The sequence below is a fragment of the Muscardinus avellanarius genome (assembly GCF_963383645.1).
Source record: "Muscardinus avellanarius genome assembly, chromosome: 11".
NCBI lineage: Eukaryota > Metazoa > Chordata > Mammalia > Rodentia > Gliridae > Muscardinus > Muscardinus avellanarius.
The window spans coordinates 103,308,309-103,327,626 of record NC_137797.1 but is presented as its reverse complement, the minus strand read 5'-3'; the positions used below and the strand labels follow the sequence as shown (position 1 = coordinate 103,327,626).

At 41.3% G+C, this 19,318-nt stretch overlaps 1 protein-coding gene across 5 annotated transcripts in view; it reads left to right on the top strand.

Annotated features, from left to right (window-relative positions):
* LRP6 (LDL receptor related protein 6) overlaps positions 1-19,318 on the top strand; it is a gene marked incomplete at both ends in the record, with an annotated part of 111,936 nt that overhangs the window by 48,830 nt on the left and 43,788 nt on the right. For all 5 annotated transcript variants that reach the window (XM_080705691.1, XM_080705693.1, XM_080705692.1 and 2 more), the window contains 3 exons: positions 1,629-1,760; positions 4,405-4,801; positions 6,587-6,758. In XM_080705691.1, coding sequence (XP_080561817.1) covers positions 1,629-1,760; positions 4,405-4,801; positions 6,587-6,758 — 701 coding nt within the window. The remainder of the gene's footprint in view (positions 1-1,628; positions 1,761-4,404; positions 4,802-6,586; positions 6,759-19,318) is intronic.

Here is a 19,318-nt window from a genome sequence, read left to right as displayed (position 1 = left end):
TGGAAGCTGATTATCATGAGCCCATTAAAAATTTTTAAAATGTGTGAGTTACCCTTTGATAAAAAAGTAAATATTGTGCACTCATGATTTTTTTCTTTTTTTCCTTTTTAGTCTTATGATTAGCCCCAAGGAGATTTTTCTTGTGTATGTGTTTTGGTTGTTATGTTTATTTTCCAGTACTAGAGATTGAATCCAGGGGCATTCTACCTCCAAGCTACATCCCCAGCTCTATTTTTTATTCTTCATTTTGAAACAGAGTCTCACTGAGTTGCAGAGGGCCTCACTAGATAGTTGAGGCTGTCTGAGCCTCCCAACTACTAGGATTACAAACATCTGCCACCATGCCTGGCTTTGTGTGTGTTATTTTAGTGGCATACTTGATCCTTTTGTTTTATTAAAAGAGTTTGAGGCCGGGTGTGGTGGCGCACGCTTGTAATGCCCACACTTGGGAGGCGGAGACAGGAGGATTGCGCAGGTTCGAAGCCAGGCTCTCTGGCTTAAGAGACCCTGTTTCCAAATAAAAATATAAAAATAGGTTTGGGAGTGTAGCCCGAAGGTAGAAGGGCTTCCAGGAACCCCAGTACCAAAAAAGTTTGAGAATTTGCAGTTGTTTTTGATACTGTCCTGTTTTATTTCTTGTGCTGTATTGGTCTGCTTCTTATTTTTTTCTATGAATATTATTTGAATATACCCATTTCCATATTTTATTTTTATTTTTTGTTCTGGGGATTGAACCCAGGACCATTCTTTTTACCTCTAAGCTACACACTCATCCCTTAATATTTTAAATTTTGGACCAGGGGCTTGCCAAATTGCTAAAGGATTTGCCAAGTTGCTGAGGCTGGCCTCAAACCTGCGATCCTCATGTCTCTGCTTCCCAAGTACTGGGATTGCAGACATGTACCACTGTATCCGGCTCATTTCCATATTTTCACAAATTTGCTCATTAGTTTCTCTGCTTTAAAATTTTTCTCCTTTGAACCATTTCTGCAAATCTTCCCCAGGCACGACTTTTCGGCATCCTCACGACTTGTTGGCTTCCAGTACCTTCCGCTGCAGTGTGCCCCTCCCTAGTTCTGCCCGTCAGTGGAGCGCATACCTTCAGTTACAGGCTCACCTTGTTATCGTACTCGGTGAATGGCCTCCAAGCTCTGTTCATGTGCTTTACTACACTTGAACGTCTTGTCTGCTCTTCCTGTCCTTGAAGGCTCTCGCCGTGTCCTACACTCTGTGAAGCCTTTCTTCAGTTCTTGAAACCATAGTGATTTATTTTGGTGCTGTACTTTTACTTATAGTTTGCAAGATTGCCTTTGGTTTCGTTTTTCTGTTTTGTTTTCTTATTCTGTTGATTTTGCCGTTTGGATTAGGTTGTGAGCTCTCTAAGGGCAAGGGTCCGTGTGCTGCTTTAGCGTTTGTTTATTTCTCTTTGGATGTTAAATGTGTAGTGAATTCTCACTGATTAATTCCTTTCCTTGCAGCTGGTGTGGTGGTCAGACACCTGGATGGCATTTGGCAATGATTGTGGTTTATCACAGTGGCTCGTGTTATGGTCATTAACCTTTGTGTACCTCGAGTAAAGGAGGTCATCCACCTCATTGGTATTAATCATTGTGATTTGTACTTGACAGCTACAAATCCATGTGGAACTGATAATGGCGGTTGTTCCCATTTGTGTCTGATGTCTCCAGTTGAACCTTTCTACCAGTGTGCCTGCCCAACTGGGGTCAAACTCCTGGAGAATGGAAAAGCCTGCAAAGATGGTAAGATAATGGTACCCAGAAGGAACAAATGCGTGACAGGAGCCGAGAGTCCTTACGGTCTGTCTTGTTTCTGTGCGGGGAGCTCTGCAGGCGACAGTGCTTTGGGACCTGGGCACTAGCGAATGGCTCTAGCAAGAGCGTTTGTGCTCTACGGCATCTTCTGAGTGCTGTTGGATACGGTTAGTGTTTTAAGTAGTATACTGTGGGGGTTAAGTACTATTTCTGTTCTCTATCAAATTCATAGTCATTTTTACTCCATTTGATTCCTGTGGGGATAAGAATTACATATCGTAAAAATGCATTTCAACAGTAGATAGCACTTAGAAGTAAAGAATCTCAGTGGAGGGGAAAATGTTTATTAAGCTGTTAGTGGGATAGATATATTTTCTAACAGATGATTGAAAAGTATTTTTAATTGCTTTCTCATTACAGAGAAGTGCTTTTAGAAGGAAAATTCCATATTGTACTGTTTAAAACCAACTTCTTTTTCTACTTAACCACCACCCTTTGCCTCTTCTCCTTACTCTTAGTTCCCTGTAGAGAGAGGGCATGTGGAGAAGTGTACTGATTTAGGACATTTCAAGGGACTTCTGATTGGGAAGAACATCAGTTCTTCTCTTTTGCTTCTTAATGAGAGTGTTGTTCTTCATTCTTACCCTATGGATCACCATCTGGTTCTCTAGCAACCAGCAAGACCTGGTAAGGAAATTGTTATATTTAGCAGTGGCTTCTTTATCTAACTCTGAAAAGCAGAAGCTTTTATTTCAGAGTGTGGTAGTGAGTTCCTGGCAAGGAGGTCAGCGAGTCAGAGATGGAATTGAGTTTGTGTGTTGAATGTTTGTTATGACTTGGCATTGATAAATTATCCTCATAGTCAAAGGTGAAGCTGGCTGGCTCTTGTCAGATGGTTTCCATGGAAAAAAAGTAACTTGGTTTCAATTTAAAACAAAAGGGTTTTGTAAGTTTTTAAAAATGTAGCCTGACTCTGAAACAGAGGAGTTGTTTTAGCAATAGCGGTCTCTACTCCCTCACAGCAGTGCAAATGTACATGTTTAACCAGTTTTGAGTTTCAGGTGTAGATTTGGCAGGTAATAGCCTTAAGTTAACTGTTGTGTTTTGATCACTGTGCCCAAATTAACAGCTCTATGACTTCTTTGTTCAGAGTTTGACTTGTTCCTTTTGGCAGTCAGCAGGGGCAGTGAATTGTATGCCTCCTTTGGCATTTTGGGCTGTTTTCTCCAAGTTAGAGTTCATTTATAATTAGCCCTAGAGTCAAATAGCTGTACTGAGAGGTGGCATTCTGGGTAGTTTTGCAACTATGATTTCAGTTGTAGCTTAAAGCTTGCATGCCAGTATTTACTTTTGGACACTTTTTTTTTTTTTTTTTTTTTTTGTCCAGGAACTTTTTCTTGGTCTTCAAGTTGCCAGTTTGTTTAATTTGTGTGTGTGTGTGTGTGTGTGTGTGTGTGTGTGTGTGTGTGTGTGTGTGTGTTTTAGGGGCTGGGGTACTGGGGCTTGAACTCAAGGGCATTCTGTCTCCAGGCTATATCCCCAATTGTTTTTACATTTTATTTCGAGACATGGTCTTATTAAGTTGCCAAGTCTGGCTTTGAACTTGTGATCCTCTTGCCTTAGCCTCCTGAGTCACTGGAGTACAGGTATGCATCACCATGCCTGGCTGCTTACTAATTTTTATTAATGTTTTATTAGGTGTTTTTTTTGTGATGATTTACCTTGAACATTAAAAATGAATGCAAATGATTGGGCTGATATTATTTTCAGTTGTGTCTTTATTGAATCCCAGTTTGGGTTAAAAGCATTTTACAAATAAACTTTACTTAAAATTCAGTGGAAAAAACCCTTTAAAGTCTTTTCTAATATATTAGTTAATACTTATGAGTACTCATGCTTAGTTTCTTGCTGAGTTTTACATTGCTCTTTTAATTCTGATAGCAGCCACACCATGTTTAGGTGATGAGGCTGTGCTGAGGTGGATCCTGTGTTTTTCCTAAGTCTTTATAGGTAGTGGAATCAAGCTCTTGGGATTCGCAAGTCAGTCCTCACCACTGTCGTGTGTGTCTGGTCCTACCTGCGCTGCTCCTCTTTCCCTGTCCATTGCTTCCTCTGTCCGTGGCTCTGTCTGGTGTGACCCTGTACTCTGTCACGATAGCTTTGTTGCAATATAGTTTATATACCATGAAACTCCCATTTCACGTGCGCTCCTGGGTGACTTTAAATGAAACGTGCAGAGTTGTGTAGCCACCACCATCTAATCTTGTGACATCCTCATCACCCACTGAGATTCCTGTCTTATATTTCTGGACCTTTTTAAATGTGCTTCTTGAATAAAGAATCTGTATTATACGTTTTCCTCCTCCTCTGATATTTATTTTATTACCTTTAATAAGTAATTAGATAGCCAGGAGCTATCTGATAGATGAAGCCAGAGAGTGGCTCAGACTTGATTTAGAGTGTGTCGCCATTACAGACCCTTCTTGCCTCCCGGCACTACTTCCCGTGGCCACTTTAAAGAGAGCTGGTATCCTTTTGACTCATTCATCTTTCGATTCTTGAAGTTACGCATTCAGAGTGGCTAAGTTTGCCTGTAGCTTCCAAGCCATTTCATTTCATTTTGTTGTCTTAGGTGCTACTGAATTACTGCTTTTAGCCCGAAGGACAGACTTGAGACGCATTTCTTTGGACACACCGGATTTTACAGACATCGTTCTGCAGTTAGAAGATATCCGCCACGCTATTGCCGTAGATTACGACCCCGTGGAAGGCTATATCTACTGGACCGATGATGAAGTGCGGGCCATCCGCCGCGCCTTCATAGATGGGTCTGGCAGTCAGTTTGTGGTCACTGCTCAAATTGCCCATCCTGATGGGATTGCTGTTGACTGGGTTGCACGAAATCTTTACTGGACAGACACTGGCACTGACCGGATAGAAGTGACAAGGCTCAACGGGACCATGCGAAAGATCTTGATTTCAGAGGACTTGGAGGAGCCCCGGGCCATTGTGTTAGATCCCATGGTTGGGTAAGAAGCTCTGCTGGTAGTAAATCTCTGTGGTCTTTCTGTTTTCCATAGATACCTGAAAACATCAACTCAAGACAACATGAAATGCGTGGTTTTTTCTTAATTTTTTTTATTTTACTTTTTTTTTTTTTTTTTTTTTTTGCAGTACTGGAGATGGAACCCAGGGGCTTTCTACCTCCAGGCTATACTCCCAGACCTATTTTTATATAATATTGGAAACAGGGTTGCACTAAGTTGCTGAGAGCCTCACTAAGTAGCTAAGGCTGGCTTCGAACCTGCACGATCCTCCTGTCTGAGCCTCCCAAGTGCTGGGATTACAAGCATGCGCCCCCACTCCCGGCCGTGCGTGCAGTATGTTGCCTTCCAATAGACAGTGCTTTAGCTGCTGTCCATTTTTAGAATGTAGTGATTGAGATGAAATCTCAAGTTAAAGAACTGCTAGGGTGTTTTTGGTCTTCAATGTTTCTTCTTTCTAAATTAAGTCCATGTTCGCTGATTTTGGGTGTGGTCTGCAGATTGTCAGATTGCATTGTGACCATGAAAAATTTGGAAAGAAATTATTTTCATAATTCTTTCCTTTCCCTTACAAGATTTAATTTTACCCCATTTCAGTACTTAAGGTAATATATCTTATTCATATTTCTCTAAATAAATGAATGACTTTGTTTTCAAAACTTTGTCAGGCCATATAACTTTATTATTTCTTTTTTGGCTATATAAATGATGATAGTCCAGGGAAGCCCGCCCGCCCGCCCTTTTTTCCTTTCTTCTTCCTTCCTTTCTCCTCGTCCTCGTCCTCACCCCCCCTCCCCTCCCCCCAGTACTGGGGATCGAACCCAAGGGCATTCTGCCTCTGAGATACAACCCCATTTTTTTTTTTTTTTTTTTTTTTTTTTTTTTTTTTTGCGGCTCTGGAGATGGAACCCAGGGGCATTTGACCTCCGAGCTACAGCCCCTGCCCTATTTTTTATTCTTTATTTTGAAACCGGGTCTCACTGAGTTGCAGAGGGCCTCACTAAGTAGCTGAGGCTGTCCGCAAACTGTGATCCTCTGGTCTCAGCCTCACGAATGCTGGGATTACGAGCGTGCTCCACCACGCCCAGCTCCGCACCTCTATTTTTTATTCTTTTTTTTGAAACAGGGTTTCACTAGGTTTGCAGAGGTCCTCACTAGGTAGCAGAAGCTGGCCATAAACTTGTGATCCTCCTGTCTCAGCCTCCCAAGTACTGGGATTACAAGTGTGTGTCGTTACTCCCAGCTGGCAAGCACAACTTTCTACACATTTCCCAGTGTCAGTGTTACTGTAAAATTTATTCTAAGGATGAACATAGTGGCAAATTATTATACTTCAGTGTATATACCAGCACCTAAGCACTACCTAAACATCTAGTAAAAACAAGATCACGTAGCACTACAGAAAGAATTAGGGGACTTCAGATTGTCCTCTGCATAGTCACACTAGGTTAACGTTTCAGGTCAGAGATGACAAGCCATCAAGAAAGAAAGAGTTGGTGGGAAGAGACACAAAATATCTTGGGACAATATGAGTAAAAATGGAATCTCATGATTGAGAAGCATTTTCAGGACTAGTTCTAGAAACACTGATGGGAACATTTGCTCTAAGCTTATATGCTGCTCTTATAAATGACCTAAATATAGCCTTTATATATGAAGTCCTATGGTCTTACTTCCTTCTATGGCATTAGCTGATGATAGTGATATAATATATGGGGTGGATCTCGCTTTTATTATCTATTTTTAGCTCGTTTTCTGTAACTTCTCCAGGTACATGTACTGGACTGACTGGGGAGAGATTCCGAAAATCGAGCGAGCAGCCCTGGACGGCTCTGACCGAGTAGTGCTGGTTAACACTTCCCTGGGCTGGCCAAATGGCTTAGCCTTGGACTACGATGAAGGCAAAATATACTGGGGAGATGCCAAAACAGACAAAATCGAGGTTTGCTTCTTTGCTTTTCACTTCAAAACCAGATAGCTATCTAGATATATTTATATGTAAATAATTTTGTATTTGATACAATTTTTTTTAATTAATAGTAATCTGGGGCAAATAATCTTGCCTCTTAACAATTCTCTGGGGTTCCAGAGGTGTCTTTTACAGAAATTTTACTCAGCTTTCATGATTCTATGGATAAAGTATTTGCTTTCACTTAATTTCATGATTTTTGAGTTCTGCTATGAGAAATAGACCTTCATTTATTTCTAATTTTAAAAGCTTAGGTAAGTGAGTCTGCTCGTTTTGGATAAAGCTACCCCCTGAATTTCCTAGAGGCAGTTTCAGGAAATTGAATTATGTAAGATCTATACGGAAAGAAAGAGCTGGCCGTCCTAAGCTGGGAAGACAAAGCACATCCATCCTACAGACTCGTGGCTGTTAATGTATTAAATGTCAAGATGCTTGCATACAAAAACTGTTTAAATTTATTTATACACTGTGTGGGCAAAGCTTGGGAAAAATATTTGCCAAGTGGTAAAATTAGGTTTAACAGTCAAATAGAATTATAGTGAAAATAAATCAGTAGTGAAAATTTTATCACAGAGCTTTGTGAATGGCCTTTGCTATTGAAGGTGACGTTTAAAATGCTCAACTTTGAGTTAGATTGTGCAGAAGATTTTATGGATCACATACTCAAGACAGACTTGGGATCTTTTCCTTGGGGCCTCATCACTTCTCAGATAAGGGATGTTTTTAAATGGCTCTTCCGAGAGCCACTCACACATCTAATCAATAGAAAATACGGCTCCAGAGCAAACGTTTTAGGCAGTTCTGTGAAGTGCCGGGACCTCTGAGGGAATAATGAGTCGAAGGGCTTTCCCTCCAGACTGGAAACTTGGACGAGAAGAAACCCGTTAGTGTTCCAGCAGGCCCAGATACTGAAAACGGCATCTCCTATTCTTGCAGCTGGTTTCTATTAACAGAACATTTTGCCTAGACTAACCTTTAAAAAGTTCTCCCTGTTAGTGTTTCACTACATCTCCCTCCCCTTTAAAGTCCGAGTCAGTGTTTGAGTCTTTAACAGTTGGAGGGCAGTGCTCATGAGACAGGTGACGGTTCATCTTTTCAGAGACTGTTGACTTCCTTTGGTTTTGCTCGCGTTCAAAATGCTCACCTAATCCCAGCCAGCGCACAGTTGTGTACTGTGGACCAGTATTGAATCATACCTAAGTGTATAGGTATTACTACTCTTAAGAGAATAGCTTAAAGCCTGTGTGTCCTACAACAAAGAATGTCTTTGAATGGAAAAAAAGTTTTTTTCTTTTGCAGGGCTGGGGACTAAACCTGTATGCTAAGCAAGTGCTCTGCTCCTCAGCTAAGGCCCCAGACCCAGTAGCAGTGGAATTTACATAGCCAACTTACTGCTTTACACATGACTTCCTAGCCCGTAGATAATTTTGAAATTCTGTTTGCTATGAACTACATTATGATGTGTACCAATAAAAGTACAAAAATTCCATATTTGGGTTTTTTTTTGGTACTGGGGATTGGTCCTAGTGGAGTTCTATTGCTGAGCCACACCCTCAGCCTTATTTCATTAAAAAAAAATTTGAACTAGGAAGCTAGGCGTGGTGGCACATGCTTGTAATCCCAGTATTTGGGAGGCTGAGACAGGACGATTGCAGTTTGCAGCCAGCCTTAGCTACTTAAGCCCTTTGCAACTCAGTGAGACCCTGTTTCAAAAATAAAGGAAAAAAAAACTAGGGCTGGGGGTATAGCTCGGGGGTAGAATATCCCTGGGTTCCATCCTCAGTATCACAAAAAAAAGGAAAGAAAAAGGTTTTTTTTTTTTTTGTTTTTTTTTTTGTTTTTTAAAGAACCAGGGTTTCAGTAGGTTGCTGATTCTCTATGGTTGTCAAAGCCATCCTCGAACCTATTATCCTGTCTCAGCCTCCCAAGTACTGGGATTACAATTGTGTGCCACCACTCCCAGCTCATATTTTGGTCACTTTTAAAGTTAATATGCTGGACTGATTAACTCAAAAATAAAGTAATTGTTTCTTCACAATTTTCAAATCCTAATTTTCTCTACTTTCAGTATATTTCATACTGTAGATACAGAATTTTTTTTTTTTTTTTTTTTTTGGTGGTACTGGGATTCCTGGAAGCCCTTCTACCTCTGGGCTACACTCCCAGACCTATTTTTTATATATATATATATATATATATATATTTTTTTTTTGGAAACAGGGTCTCTTGAGCCAGCGTGGCTGGCTTCGAACCTGCACGATCCTCCTGTCTCCGCCTTCCAAGCACGGGGATTACAAGCGTGCGCCACGACGCCCGGCCAGAATTTTTTTTTTTTTTTTTTTTTTTTTTTTTTTTTAATGGTACTGGGGTTGGAACCCAGGGGCTTTTCTACCTCCAGGCCATACTCCCAGACCTATTTTATACTTTATTTGGAAACAGAACAGGGTCTCACTAAGTTGCTGAGAGCCTCACTAAATAGCTGAGGCTGGCTTCGAACCTGTGTGATCCTCCTGTCTCAGCCTCCCAAGTGCTGGGATTACAAGTGTGCGCCACCACACCCAGTAATGCTATAGACACAGAAATTTAAAATTCACAGGTAGATGTTCTGAATAGCAGTATTTAAGAGTAAAAATGAATATACCTATAACAATATATGATATCGATTAAACTATTCTGATAGTTGGTGGTGCATAAAGTGGTAGATCTCAGTTCTGTATGAGCCGCCAGAGCAGACACGGTGGTGCCCCTCTCCCGCCCTCAAGGGCGCTGCACCTTAACCTGCCTTCCTCAGGCATCAGGCAGAGAGCTGCTCTTTGTTCTTTGCCCTCTTACTGATAGTTTGTTTGGTGCTAGCGGTAAATTCACTGACATCATCAAACCTTGCTTATACAGATGGCCCCTTATTTTTTCTCTAGAGATTATGATGCATTTTCCCTAGCCGGGCATCAGTGCGTTTGCAGACATGTCTAGGGAATAGGAAGAACGGGTATTGCTTATTTCCTTTTTATGATGGTGTATAGAATTGCAAGAAGCAGGGCAAACTAAGGAAAGAGCATGCATCTTCATCTAAGTTAACCCTGTATAATTTGAAGAGAACTTTTCCATTCTGATTATGTAGTGACTTATGTACCACCACAATGTTTCATCTCTTTGGAACTTTAAAACCTTTGGAAAGAGCCGGGCGTGGTGGCGCACGCTTGTAATCCCAGCATTTGGGAGGCAGAGACGAGGATTGCAGTTCAAGGGCAGCCTCAGCTACTACTTAGTGAGGCCCTTTGCAATTCAGTGAGACCCTGTTTTAAAATAAAGAATAAAAAATAGGGCTGGTGATATAGCTCGGAAGTAGAATGCCCCTGGGTTCCATCCCCAGTACCACAAAAACAAAACAAAAAACAAAACAAAACGAAAAAACTGGGTATGGTAGTATACATCTATAATCCTCGTACTTAAAGAGGCTGAGACGGTAGGATTGAAGGTTCAAGGCCAACGCTTGGAAACTTAACTCAGTTTCAAAGTGAAAAATAAGGCAGGCATGGTGGCGCATGATTATAATCCCAGTACTTGGGAGACTGAGACAGGAGGATTAGTGAGACCCTGTTCAAAATTAAATAATAAAAAATAGGGCTGGGGGTATAGCTTGGAGATAGAATGCCCCTGGGTTCCATCCCCAGTACAAAATAAAATAAGGCTGGGGGTGTAGCTCAAAGGTGGAGTTCCCTTGGGTTCAACCCCAGTATTGTGGGGAAAAGTCTGTAGCTGAGGAGATTAAAAAAAAAAACTAAAAGGGTCCAAGGCCAGAGAGGGGTGGGGGAGGGAGAGGGAGAGGGAGAAATGAAGGAAAGCAAGCTTCCCAATTTTTTCATTTTCCGCGAGTGGAAGCTGCTTGTTTCTTAACTGTGAGAAAACATCAAGTCATGGTTGTGATGGTCCCGTTGCATTCTGGAAAACTTCAGAGTTTATTTGGGGTCACACAGCCCCATATGTGTTAATCGTGGACTTGAGAAGGAAAGACAGTTGTTTGCAGTTACCCTGCGGCAGGTGGGTTCCAGGGGAGCCAGCACGGAGCTGCTCAGGAAGCTCTGGGGCCTCCTGTTGGGTGCCCTTGGCCACCTGTGCTTCCTCCTCCCAAGCGTGGCTGTGTTAGGCAGAATGGTTGGAGGGTTAGGGAAAACAGGGAAGAGAAGCAGGAAATCAGGAGTTTCAGACTTGATTTTTTTTTTTTTTCTCAACTGTACAGAGTTGTAGAAAGATCAAGCATATTTACCTCAAATGTAGCATCAGCTTCTGGGAAGAGGGACAGGAAATAGCTTGTTGTTAATACAGAAGTGTGTATGTGAGAGTATATTTGCTATTTCTGCCTGTCAGCTGATGGAGCCACTTATCCAGTGGGTGTTACTTAAAAGGTACTTGCTTATACTTGTTTATGTTTCTTCTTCATTAAGCTGGAATGATTTCAACGCCTTTTACAAGCAAGCTTTCTAGCTTACTTGTCTGTGCTGCCTTCCCACACCCCTCGGTTTTTACTCTAGTGTTCTAAGGCCTCCTGTATTAGCAGAAAAAACAATATCCATTTTTCTGCTAGGAGAAGCCTTTATTTCTATTTTTATATGCAGCATAGTAGGCAGAATAGCATTGTATCTTAAGAACAGTCTCAACTTTTGTTGGTCAGGTTTTACTGCAAAACATCTGCTTTACTTGGGAACAAGTACAGTACTGCTTACTAATAACAAAGACGTCATTGATAATTTAAAGTTTAAAGCATCTCTTGCTGTGATACAAAATTTAAAATGTACTGTTAGCTTGTACTTTCTTGAGGATGCTTTTCTGATTATATACCAGTTTAACTGATTGAAAAAATGGATAGGTTTGGAACACTGGCTTTGTTGAAATCGATAGTATAGCAGCTAAGTTTTTTGCGTTTTCTCCTACCCTTTCTACTTCTGACAGTGCAGCAACACCTGGTGGTGGAGTTGAAAGCGATTTTCTTGTCTGCTGTAAGATTTGCAGATTCGTTTGAAATCTTAGTGTAAGTTTCTTTACTTTAGAGGATACACTATGCATAGGTAGGTTTGTTCAAATCTAATTATACCTGGCACAACTTTGTTGGGAAAATGAGACAGAGATTATTAGAAACTTTAGTGCCAAGAAATTTTGAATAAAGAGGGTATTATTGTCTATGATGTGTGCTGAAAACTTGGCATTGGGTGAATGTTCTATTTCATATTGTAAGCCTGAAATTGCAGGGCTACATTTTCCTCTGGTGACAACTTCCTCTATTTATCAATACCCTAATAAGGAAATGTGTTTCCCAAGCATTCAGATTTCTTTGAAAAGGAATTTGTCTGGCATCTGTAGCCAGTGTATTGTGAAAGTCTGTCAAAACATACAAGGACCTGTGTATGATGCCTTTTCCTGCTGCTGGTTTCTAAGATTAATTCTTTCTTAAAATAAAATAATATAATTGTCTATTGTTGAAATAAAGCTCTTCTGATTATGTGATAGGTCTCAACATTTTAAAATTTTTTCCACAGTCTTCTTTAAAACTGATTATATTGCAGTTTGAGAAATCTTTGAGATACGGAACTTAAATTCCCCAGTCTTTGCTCATTTGTGTGTTATCTCACACGTGTGAGTGCACATTCCCCAAGTCTTTGACATGCGTGACTGGAGAATGGTCAATAAGCCCCATCCTTCCACTCGCCTCAGTCGGGGGCCTGGCTGTGCTCAGTGAGTCCTCAGCTGGTGCTGCCATTTTGCTTTGTTTCTTGGGATGTATCTCATGGTAGTAAGTCTGTGAGCTCCTTCTTGGAAGTTCTTCCCACATACACCATCCTCCCAACATTATTTAACTTGTAACTCACAGCAGCCACAGCCGCACAGTGCTCAGTTATATGCCATTTTCTCATTATCCACTCTGCTTAGTCTGGCTCGAAGCAGAGTTATTCCAAGAGTGTAATAGAAACACACCTGATGGTAGGTGCAAACATGCTATTCGGAGCTGCCTCAACTGACCCTTGAGCTTCACCAAACAAAATGCTTTCCCTCAGAAGTTTTTGGATAGTTCTATCTATAAAATTAGGGTAAACTGATGAGTGTTGGTGCTTAGAAAGCACTTCAGTGATCAAGTTTAGACTTGTTCTTGAACAATATTTTACAATGTTCTTACATTACAGATTTTAATATCCTTTAATATAAAATCATTTCATATGTGTGGATATATTTTTAGTTTCAGTGTTATTTATTTTGATGAAACTGGGGGTGGAACGCAGAGGCTTTCTACCTCTGGGCTATACTCCCAGACCTATTTTATACTTTCTTTGGAAACAGGGTCTCACTAAGTTGCCGAGAGCCTCACTAAGTAGCTGAGGCTGGCTTCGAACCTGAACGATCCTCCTGTCTCAGCCTCCCAAGCGCTGATAAGCATGTACCACCAAACCCGGCTTCAGTGTTATTCTATTTAAGTATTTTATTACTTTGGTTTTTGTACTTCTAAAGAAAAGAATGCTGGTTTTAATGTCCTATTTTGTTGAGAAGGTGAGGTTAGCCTCTTAACAACTTAACAGCATTTTAGTTGTTCGGAGTGATAGATAATGTCTTTGTTTTTATTGAAACATTTTCTGATGTTAGACCCTGCCTGTAGTTTTTGTTTGATATTGCCATTTAACTGAGTGCCCTTAGATAACACACATCTCTGGTCCTTGTATTGGGGCTAGTAGGACCATTTGCATCAGATAATACTTAAGGTCCCTTTTCATTCTAATATTTCTGATGTTTATTGAACTAACGTGCATTTTAGGTTAAGAATCGATAATCTGCTTTTCCTTAGGAGAATTTCTGAAAGAAATTTATAGTAGATAACATGAAGGAAACAGCTTTTCCTTGTAAGCTATCCATTCAGGTTTGTATTGACCTACATATAGTCGATTCCATTACTTACGTGGTTTAAGTGATTTTAAACATGTTGTTTGATCCTTGCCCAGTGTATTGTTGTTGCTTTTGCTTTTCTTACTGATGGAGTAAAACTCTTGTAAAATGTTGTAAATGTAAAATACTGGTTTTCAGTCTGAAGGTTATTTCTTTAGATGTGGAAAGCTACTATAGTTAAAAAGGGTCATATTTATTTCATTTTTGTTTTTAGAAAGGTTGGAAAGGGTAGTTTGAGGACTTACTCAGAAGGAATTTGTAAAATATTGAGTACTTGACAGTGTAAATTATCAACTCATATCTAAAGCTGTCCATAATGAACAAAGTAGTCTTCTTCAGTTTGTTTTCTATTTTACAGGTGGTCTGCAGAAAGTTTAGGCATGCTAATAGACTTTCCAAAGTCTTCATTCATGGTAGTATAATTTTTTACTCTTGTTACATTTGATCTGAACTGAGTTAATTCGGGAAAGATCTAGAAATTCTTTTTGTTGTTGTTGTTTACTTTCGGTGGTGGTGGTGCTGAGGATTAAGTCCAGGGGCATTCTACCCCTGAGCTATACCCCCAGCCCTTTTTCTTTTTTCTTTTTTTTTTTTTTTTTTTTGGTGGTACTGGGGTTCCTGGAAGCCCTTCTACCTCCGGGCTACACTCCCAGACCTAGTTTTTAACTTTATGTGGAAACAGGGTTTCTTAAACCAGCGAGGCTGGCTCCGAACCAGCGCGATCCTCCTGTCTCTGCCTCCCAAGCGCGGGGATTACAAGCGTGCGCCACCACGCCCGGCCCCAGCCCTTTTTCTGAGAGAGAGTCTTGCTAGAGCACCGAGGGCCTCACTGAATAGCTGAGGCTGGCCTCTAACCTGTGATTGATCCTCCTCTCTCAGCCTCCCAAACACTGGGATTACAGGCATGCATTTCCGTTCCTGTCTTAGGATTCCTTTTATTTTACTGAGATTTGCAATAGAATAGTGTTGTTTTAGCATTCCCTTTATAATTTTAAGCTTCAGAATCTACCATACTTTTGGAATTGTAGGTGGAGGTAAAATTAGAGGCTGTTTATAATCCTAATAGCCTCTCTGCTCAGATTTTGGTTGTTGTTCATTTATTTTTAGATTGACTGTGAAGGCTTGATTTTATACCTGGAGATTTATAATATTTCTTACTGTGTTAGAATATGGAAAAAGTAGCCGGGCATGGTGGCACATTCTGGTAATCCCATCATTTGGGAGGCCGGGACAGGAGGATCTGGGTTTGTGGAAAGCTACTTAGTGAGGCCCTCTGCAACTCAGTGAGAGCCTATTTCAAAATAAAGACTAAAAAATAGGGCTGGGGGTGTAGCTCAGAGGTAGAATGCTTCTGGGTTTCATCCCCAGTACCACCAAATAATAATAATAATAATATGGAAAAAGTTCATTAATCCGAATATTATAAACGTTTCATGGATTTTCAAAGTATTATTGGCTTTTAGTAAAAGAAAACTAGTTCATATCTCATAAAATTGGCCATTATTTGTTTCTAGATACACACACACAGTTTGTTCTTTCTATCCTAGGTTTCTATCCTAGGTTTTTCTTTGAAAATTCAGCGGCACTGAGTCCCTTGTGTTAGCACTTTTTCTTTGTACCTTTTTGGTGCTTTGTTTTTATGTCGCTTGTAAGACTCGGGAAGCGTTCATACGTGCCACGTCACCTGGTGTGCTCCACAGTTTCACCTGCTCCAGGTTACATGGCTTCCTTTTGAGAACAACGGGAAGAGATTCATGTCTCCTAATCACAAGTACAGTGGCTTCTTTGTCGTGCTCGGATGCCACGTTCTTAGACTGCATTTGAAATAAATTTTAGACTTTGCAAGAAAATTTTTACTCGGGTCCATTTTACATCATCGTAGTGCAATTATCAGCACCAGGAAATTAACATTGATACCTTTTTCTGCCATTCTGTCTGTATTTATTAGCTGGGATTTTCCTGTAAGGAAGAGCTAGCTATCTTCCCTCTGTTTACTTGATCAGATAAATAAGCATATACTCGTGGGTATTTATTCTAGAGGTTGTATTTCCTTGTTATTATCTTATTGTCACATGAATTTTCCCAGAATTGACATTAGGACACATTCTAGTTGTGTTTTCTCTGAGTCCCTTACACATGTCCCTCCCCCTCCCCTTTTAAATTGTGGTGAAAGCCACATAATACACACTTTGTGATCCTGTCGTTTTTAAAGTCCTGTACGGTAGTGTTGACAGTCTGTATACTGTTGTCTGGATCTCTAGACTGTTTTCATCTCACAGGGCTGGAACGCTAGCCACTGAGCACAGCTCCCCTTTCCTTTCCCTCCTCCCACTGGCCACCATCATTCTACTGTTACTAAGAATTTGACTGCTTTTTTTTTTTTTTCCTGTACTGGGGATGGAACCTAGGGGCATTCTACCTTCGAACTACACTCCCAGCCCTATTTTTTAATTTGAAACAGGGGCTCACTACCTTGCAGAGGGCCTAAGTAGCTTAGGCTGGCATGAACCTGTGGTCCTCCTGCCTCAGCCTCCTAAGAACTGGGATTACAAGTGTGTGCCACCACGCCTGACTTGAATTTGACTACTTTTGATATCTAAGTGAAACCATGCAATATTTTTTGTTTTGTAACTGCCTTATTTCACTCAGCATTATTTCAAGATTCATTTATAGCCTATGATTGGATTTCCTTTTTTTTATTAAGGCAGGATAATTTAATTGTGTATAGATGCATCACATTTAGTTTAATCCATTCATCTGTTGATGTGCATTACAGTTGCTCTTATCTTTTGATGGTAATGAATTGTAACAAATGTAGAAGTACAAGTATCTCCTCAAGATCCAATTTTTTCAGGTTTTTTTGTGTGTGGGATTGGTGCATCATGTGCTAATTCTTTTATTTTTTGAGGAGCTGCCATCTTTATTTATTTATTTTTAATAAGTTTTTATTGGTGCATTGTAATCAAACATCACAATGGAATACAAGACTTGTGTGGATATCCAAGTACGCATCATCCAATTAGCCTTTGTCCAATTTCCATCCCATTCCCTCCCCCTCCCTCAATCCCATGCTTGATTTAGTGTTTAACATTGATATATCTGTTTATGTACACCTTATGCTTTAATGAGATTCCATCTTCCCCCTTCCAATTCCCTCTGATTGGTCACCTTAATTGCTTCTCAATAGGGCCCTTTCTTCCACTAGATTCCCTCCCATTACCCATTTCTTCCTAGTTTCTGCATATTAGAGAGAGCATCTGATTTTTTATTTTTCTTTGATATTTCTCTGTATATGCCGCATTGTAAGTTCTGATCTCACTTGTGAAGGCCCCGGCACCGGCCTGGTCACCCAGCAGTTTCTGTTCCCAGCCTCACTGGCTTCAGCACCAGCCTTGCCTCATGGCAGGCTCTGATCCTGGCCTCAGAGGCCCCTGCACCGGCCTTGTCTTTAGGCATATTCCTATCGCGGCCTCACTGGCTCCATCTACGGCCTCACCAAATGGCAGGCTCCGATCCCGGCCTTGGAGGCTCCAGGACCAGCCTTGCCTCACGGCAGGCTCCGATCCCGGCCTCACTGGCCCCGGCCCCGGCCTCACCCCTTGGAGGTTCTGATCCTGGCCTCGGAGGCCCCAGGACCGGCCTTGCCTCATGGCAGGCTCCGATCCCGGCCTTGTTGGCCCCACCACCAGCCTTACCCTTCGGCAGGCTCCGATCCCAGCCTCAGAGGCCCCAGCACCAGCCTTGCCTCATGGCAGGCTTTGATCCTGGCCTCGCTGGCCCCAGCACCGGCCTCAGCCTTCAGCAGGCTCCGCTCCCAGCCTCAGAGGCCCCAGCACCGGCCTTGCCTCATGGCAGGCTCCGATCCTGGCTTCACTGGCCCTGGCACCCACTTTACCCTCTGGCAGGCTCCCATCCCGGCCTCAGGCCCCAGCACTGGCCTTGCCTCACGGCAGGCTGAGGAGCTGCCATCATTCTTAAAGAACCTCCAGGAACAACATACTCATGCCTCATCTTACATTTCCCTTGCCTGAGCCCTAGAATCGGATCGGCTTTTTCTCCTAGGACCCCTGGTTCATCTAAAATCCAGTATCTGGGTATAAGTTCTGCCCACTGGTGCTGGAGCAATCCGCCTTTTAAGGTTGATTTTTTTTTTATTCTCAAATTCCAAAATAGAATTTATTTTAGCAGTGATTGGAAACAATGAGAGAAAAGTTTCTCTTGTTTACTTGATAATGGCTTCTCCCTTAGGACTTACTTGGCGCGTCATAACTGTGAGGCTCCCAGTGTGTCTTGTGAAGGGATTGAGTATATAATTGACCAAGATGTTGTTGCCATTCATCATAATGATGCCTTTATCTGGAAATCGGTTCCTAATTATATAGTTTGCCTGAGCAATTCAGGCTTTAGGAAAGCGTGATCACCATAGTCATTCTTAGCTCTTTCTGAAAAAGAACATAGTAATTCGAGAGGTTTCATTTTCTATGTATGACCCCTTGCAAAAAAAGATTATATATACGAGTTATAATCAGCTACTTCCCTTCTCTTTCCATACCCAAAGCCACTCTTCTGGACTCACTCAGACACAGTCTGCCTTGAACTGCCCTCTTTCTTGTCACATGCATGGCGTCCCTTTCCTTCATCTGCTGGGCCCAAAGCAGTTTTCTTGTCACCTCAGTGAGACTCGACATGATCAAAATATTATTCCAAAGGTGTTTAATCTATTTTAAGATGTAATTTCTGTGCTCTTATGTTTTATACCTTCATGTGTATCAGAGAAGCAGTAATAGAAATGATATGCTCCAGCTTATGATTACTCTCTCGCTCACTCTCTTCTGCATCCACTCTACTGAACCGCTTGTTTGAGTGGCTGCTGCCCAGCATCCGTGTGTCCTTATGGACTTGGTAGCATCCTGCTGCGGCTCATTTCCTGACGGGTGCTGGTCCTCTGTCGTCTGTGCCGTGGACATGTCTAGTCAAGTGGAGTTGCGCAGCAGCCGTTTGCGTAGCAGACTGGCTGCATTCCAGGATTCATGGTAATCCTGTCTTGAAATTTAATGAGCTGAGGAAACTGCTGGAAAACGGGGTGTGATGTCTGTAGAAAGTTTGCCATTACCTTGTCTTTGTGCTGATAATGGTTTGGTTTACCCACATCTATTTCCTGGTGTAGCCTATATTCTCAGTGTGGTTTATGATATTTGAAAATGCCTCAGAATGTCAAGCCCTTACCACGATGTGGTTGAGGCAGTTGAAATCACTGGAGACTCTAGTTTAGATTTGGAGTTAGATTTTAGAAATGACAGAAGCCTGATTTCAGTTTAACTAATTAAACTGCTCTGAGGTAATGTGATGAACCACACTCTCAAGAGTTGCCAGATTTAATTAACACTGGCTCCGCTCTTAAAGCAGGGATGATCTTTTGAAATCACCTAAATTTGTTCATTTGTTCTGGGTTTAGAATGTACAAACATGCTTTTGCCACAGTTTGCTTTATTTTAAATACAGGGGGCTTAAGACCATATTTATAAACCTAGTAACTTGTCTAAAACTGTTACTTGTTGGGCAGGAGAAGTGTAATAGTGATTTTTTTTTTGAGACTTAGCAGAATATTC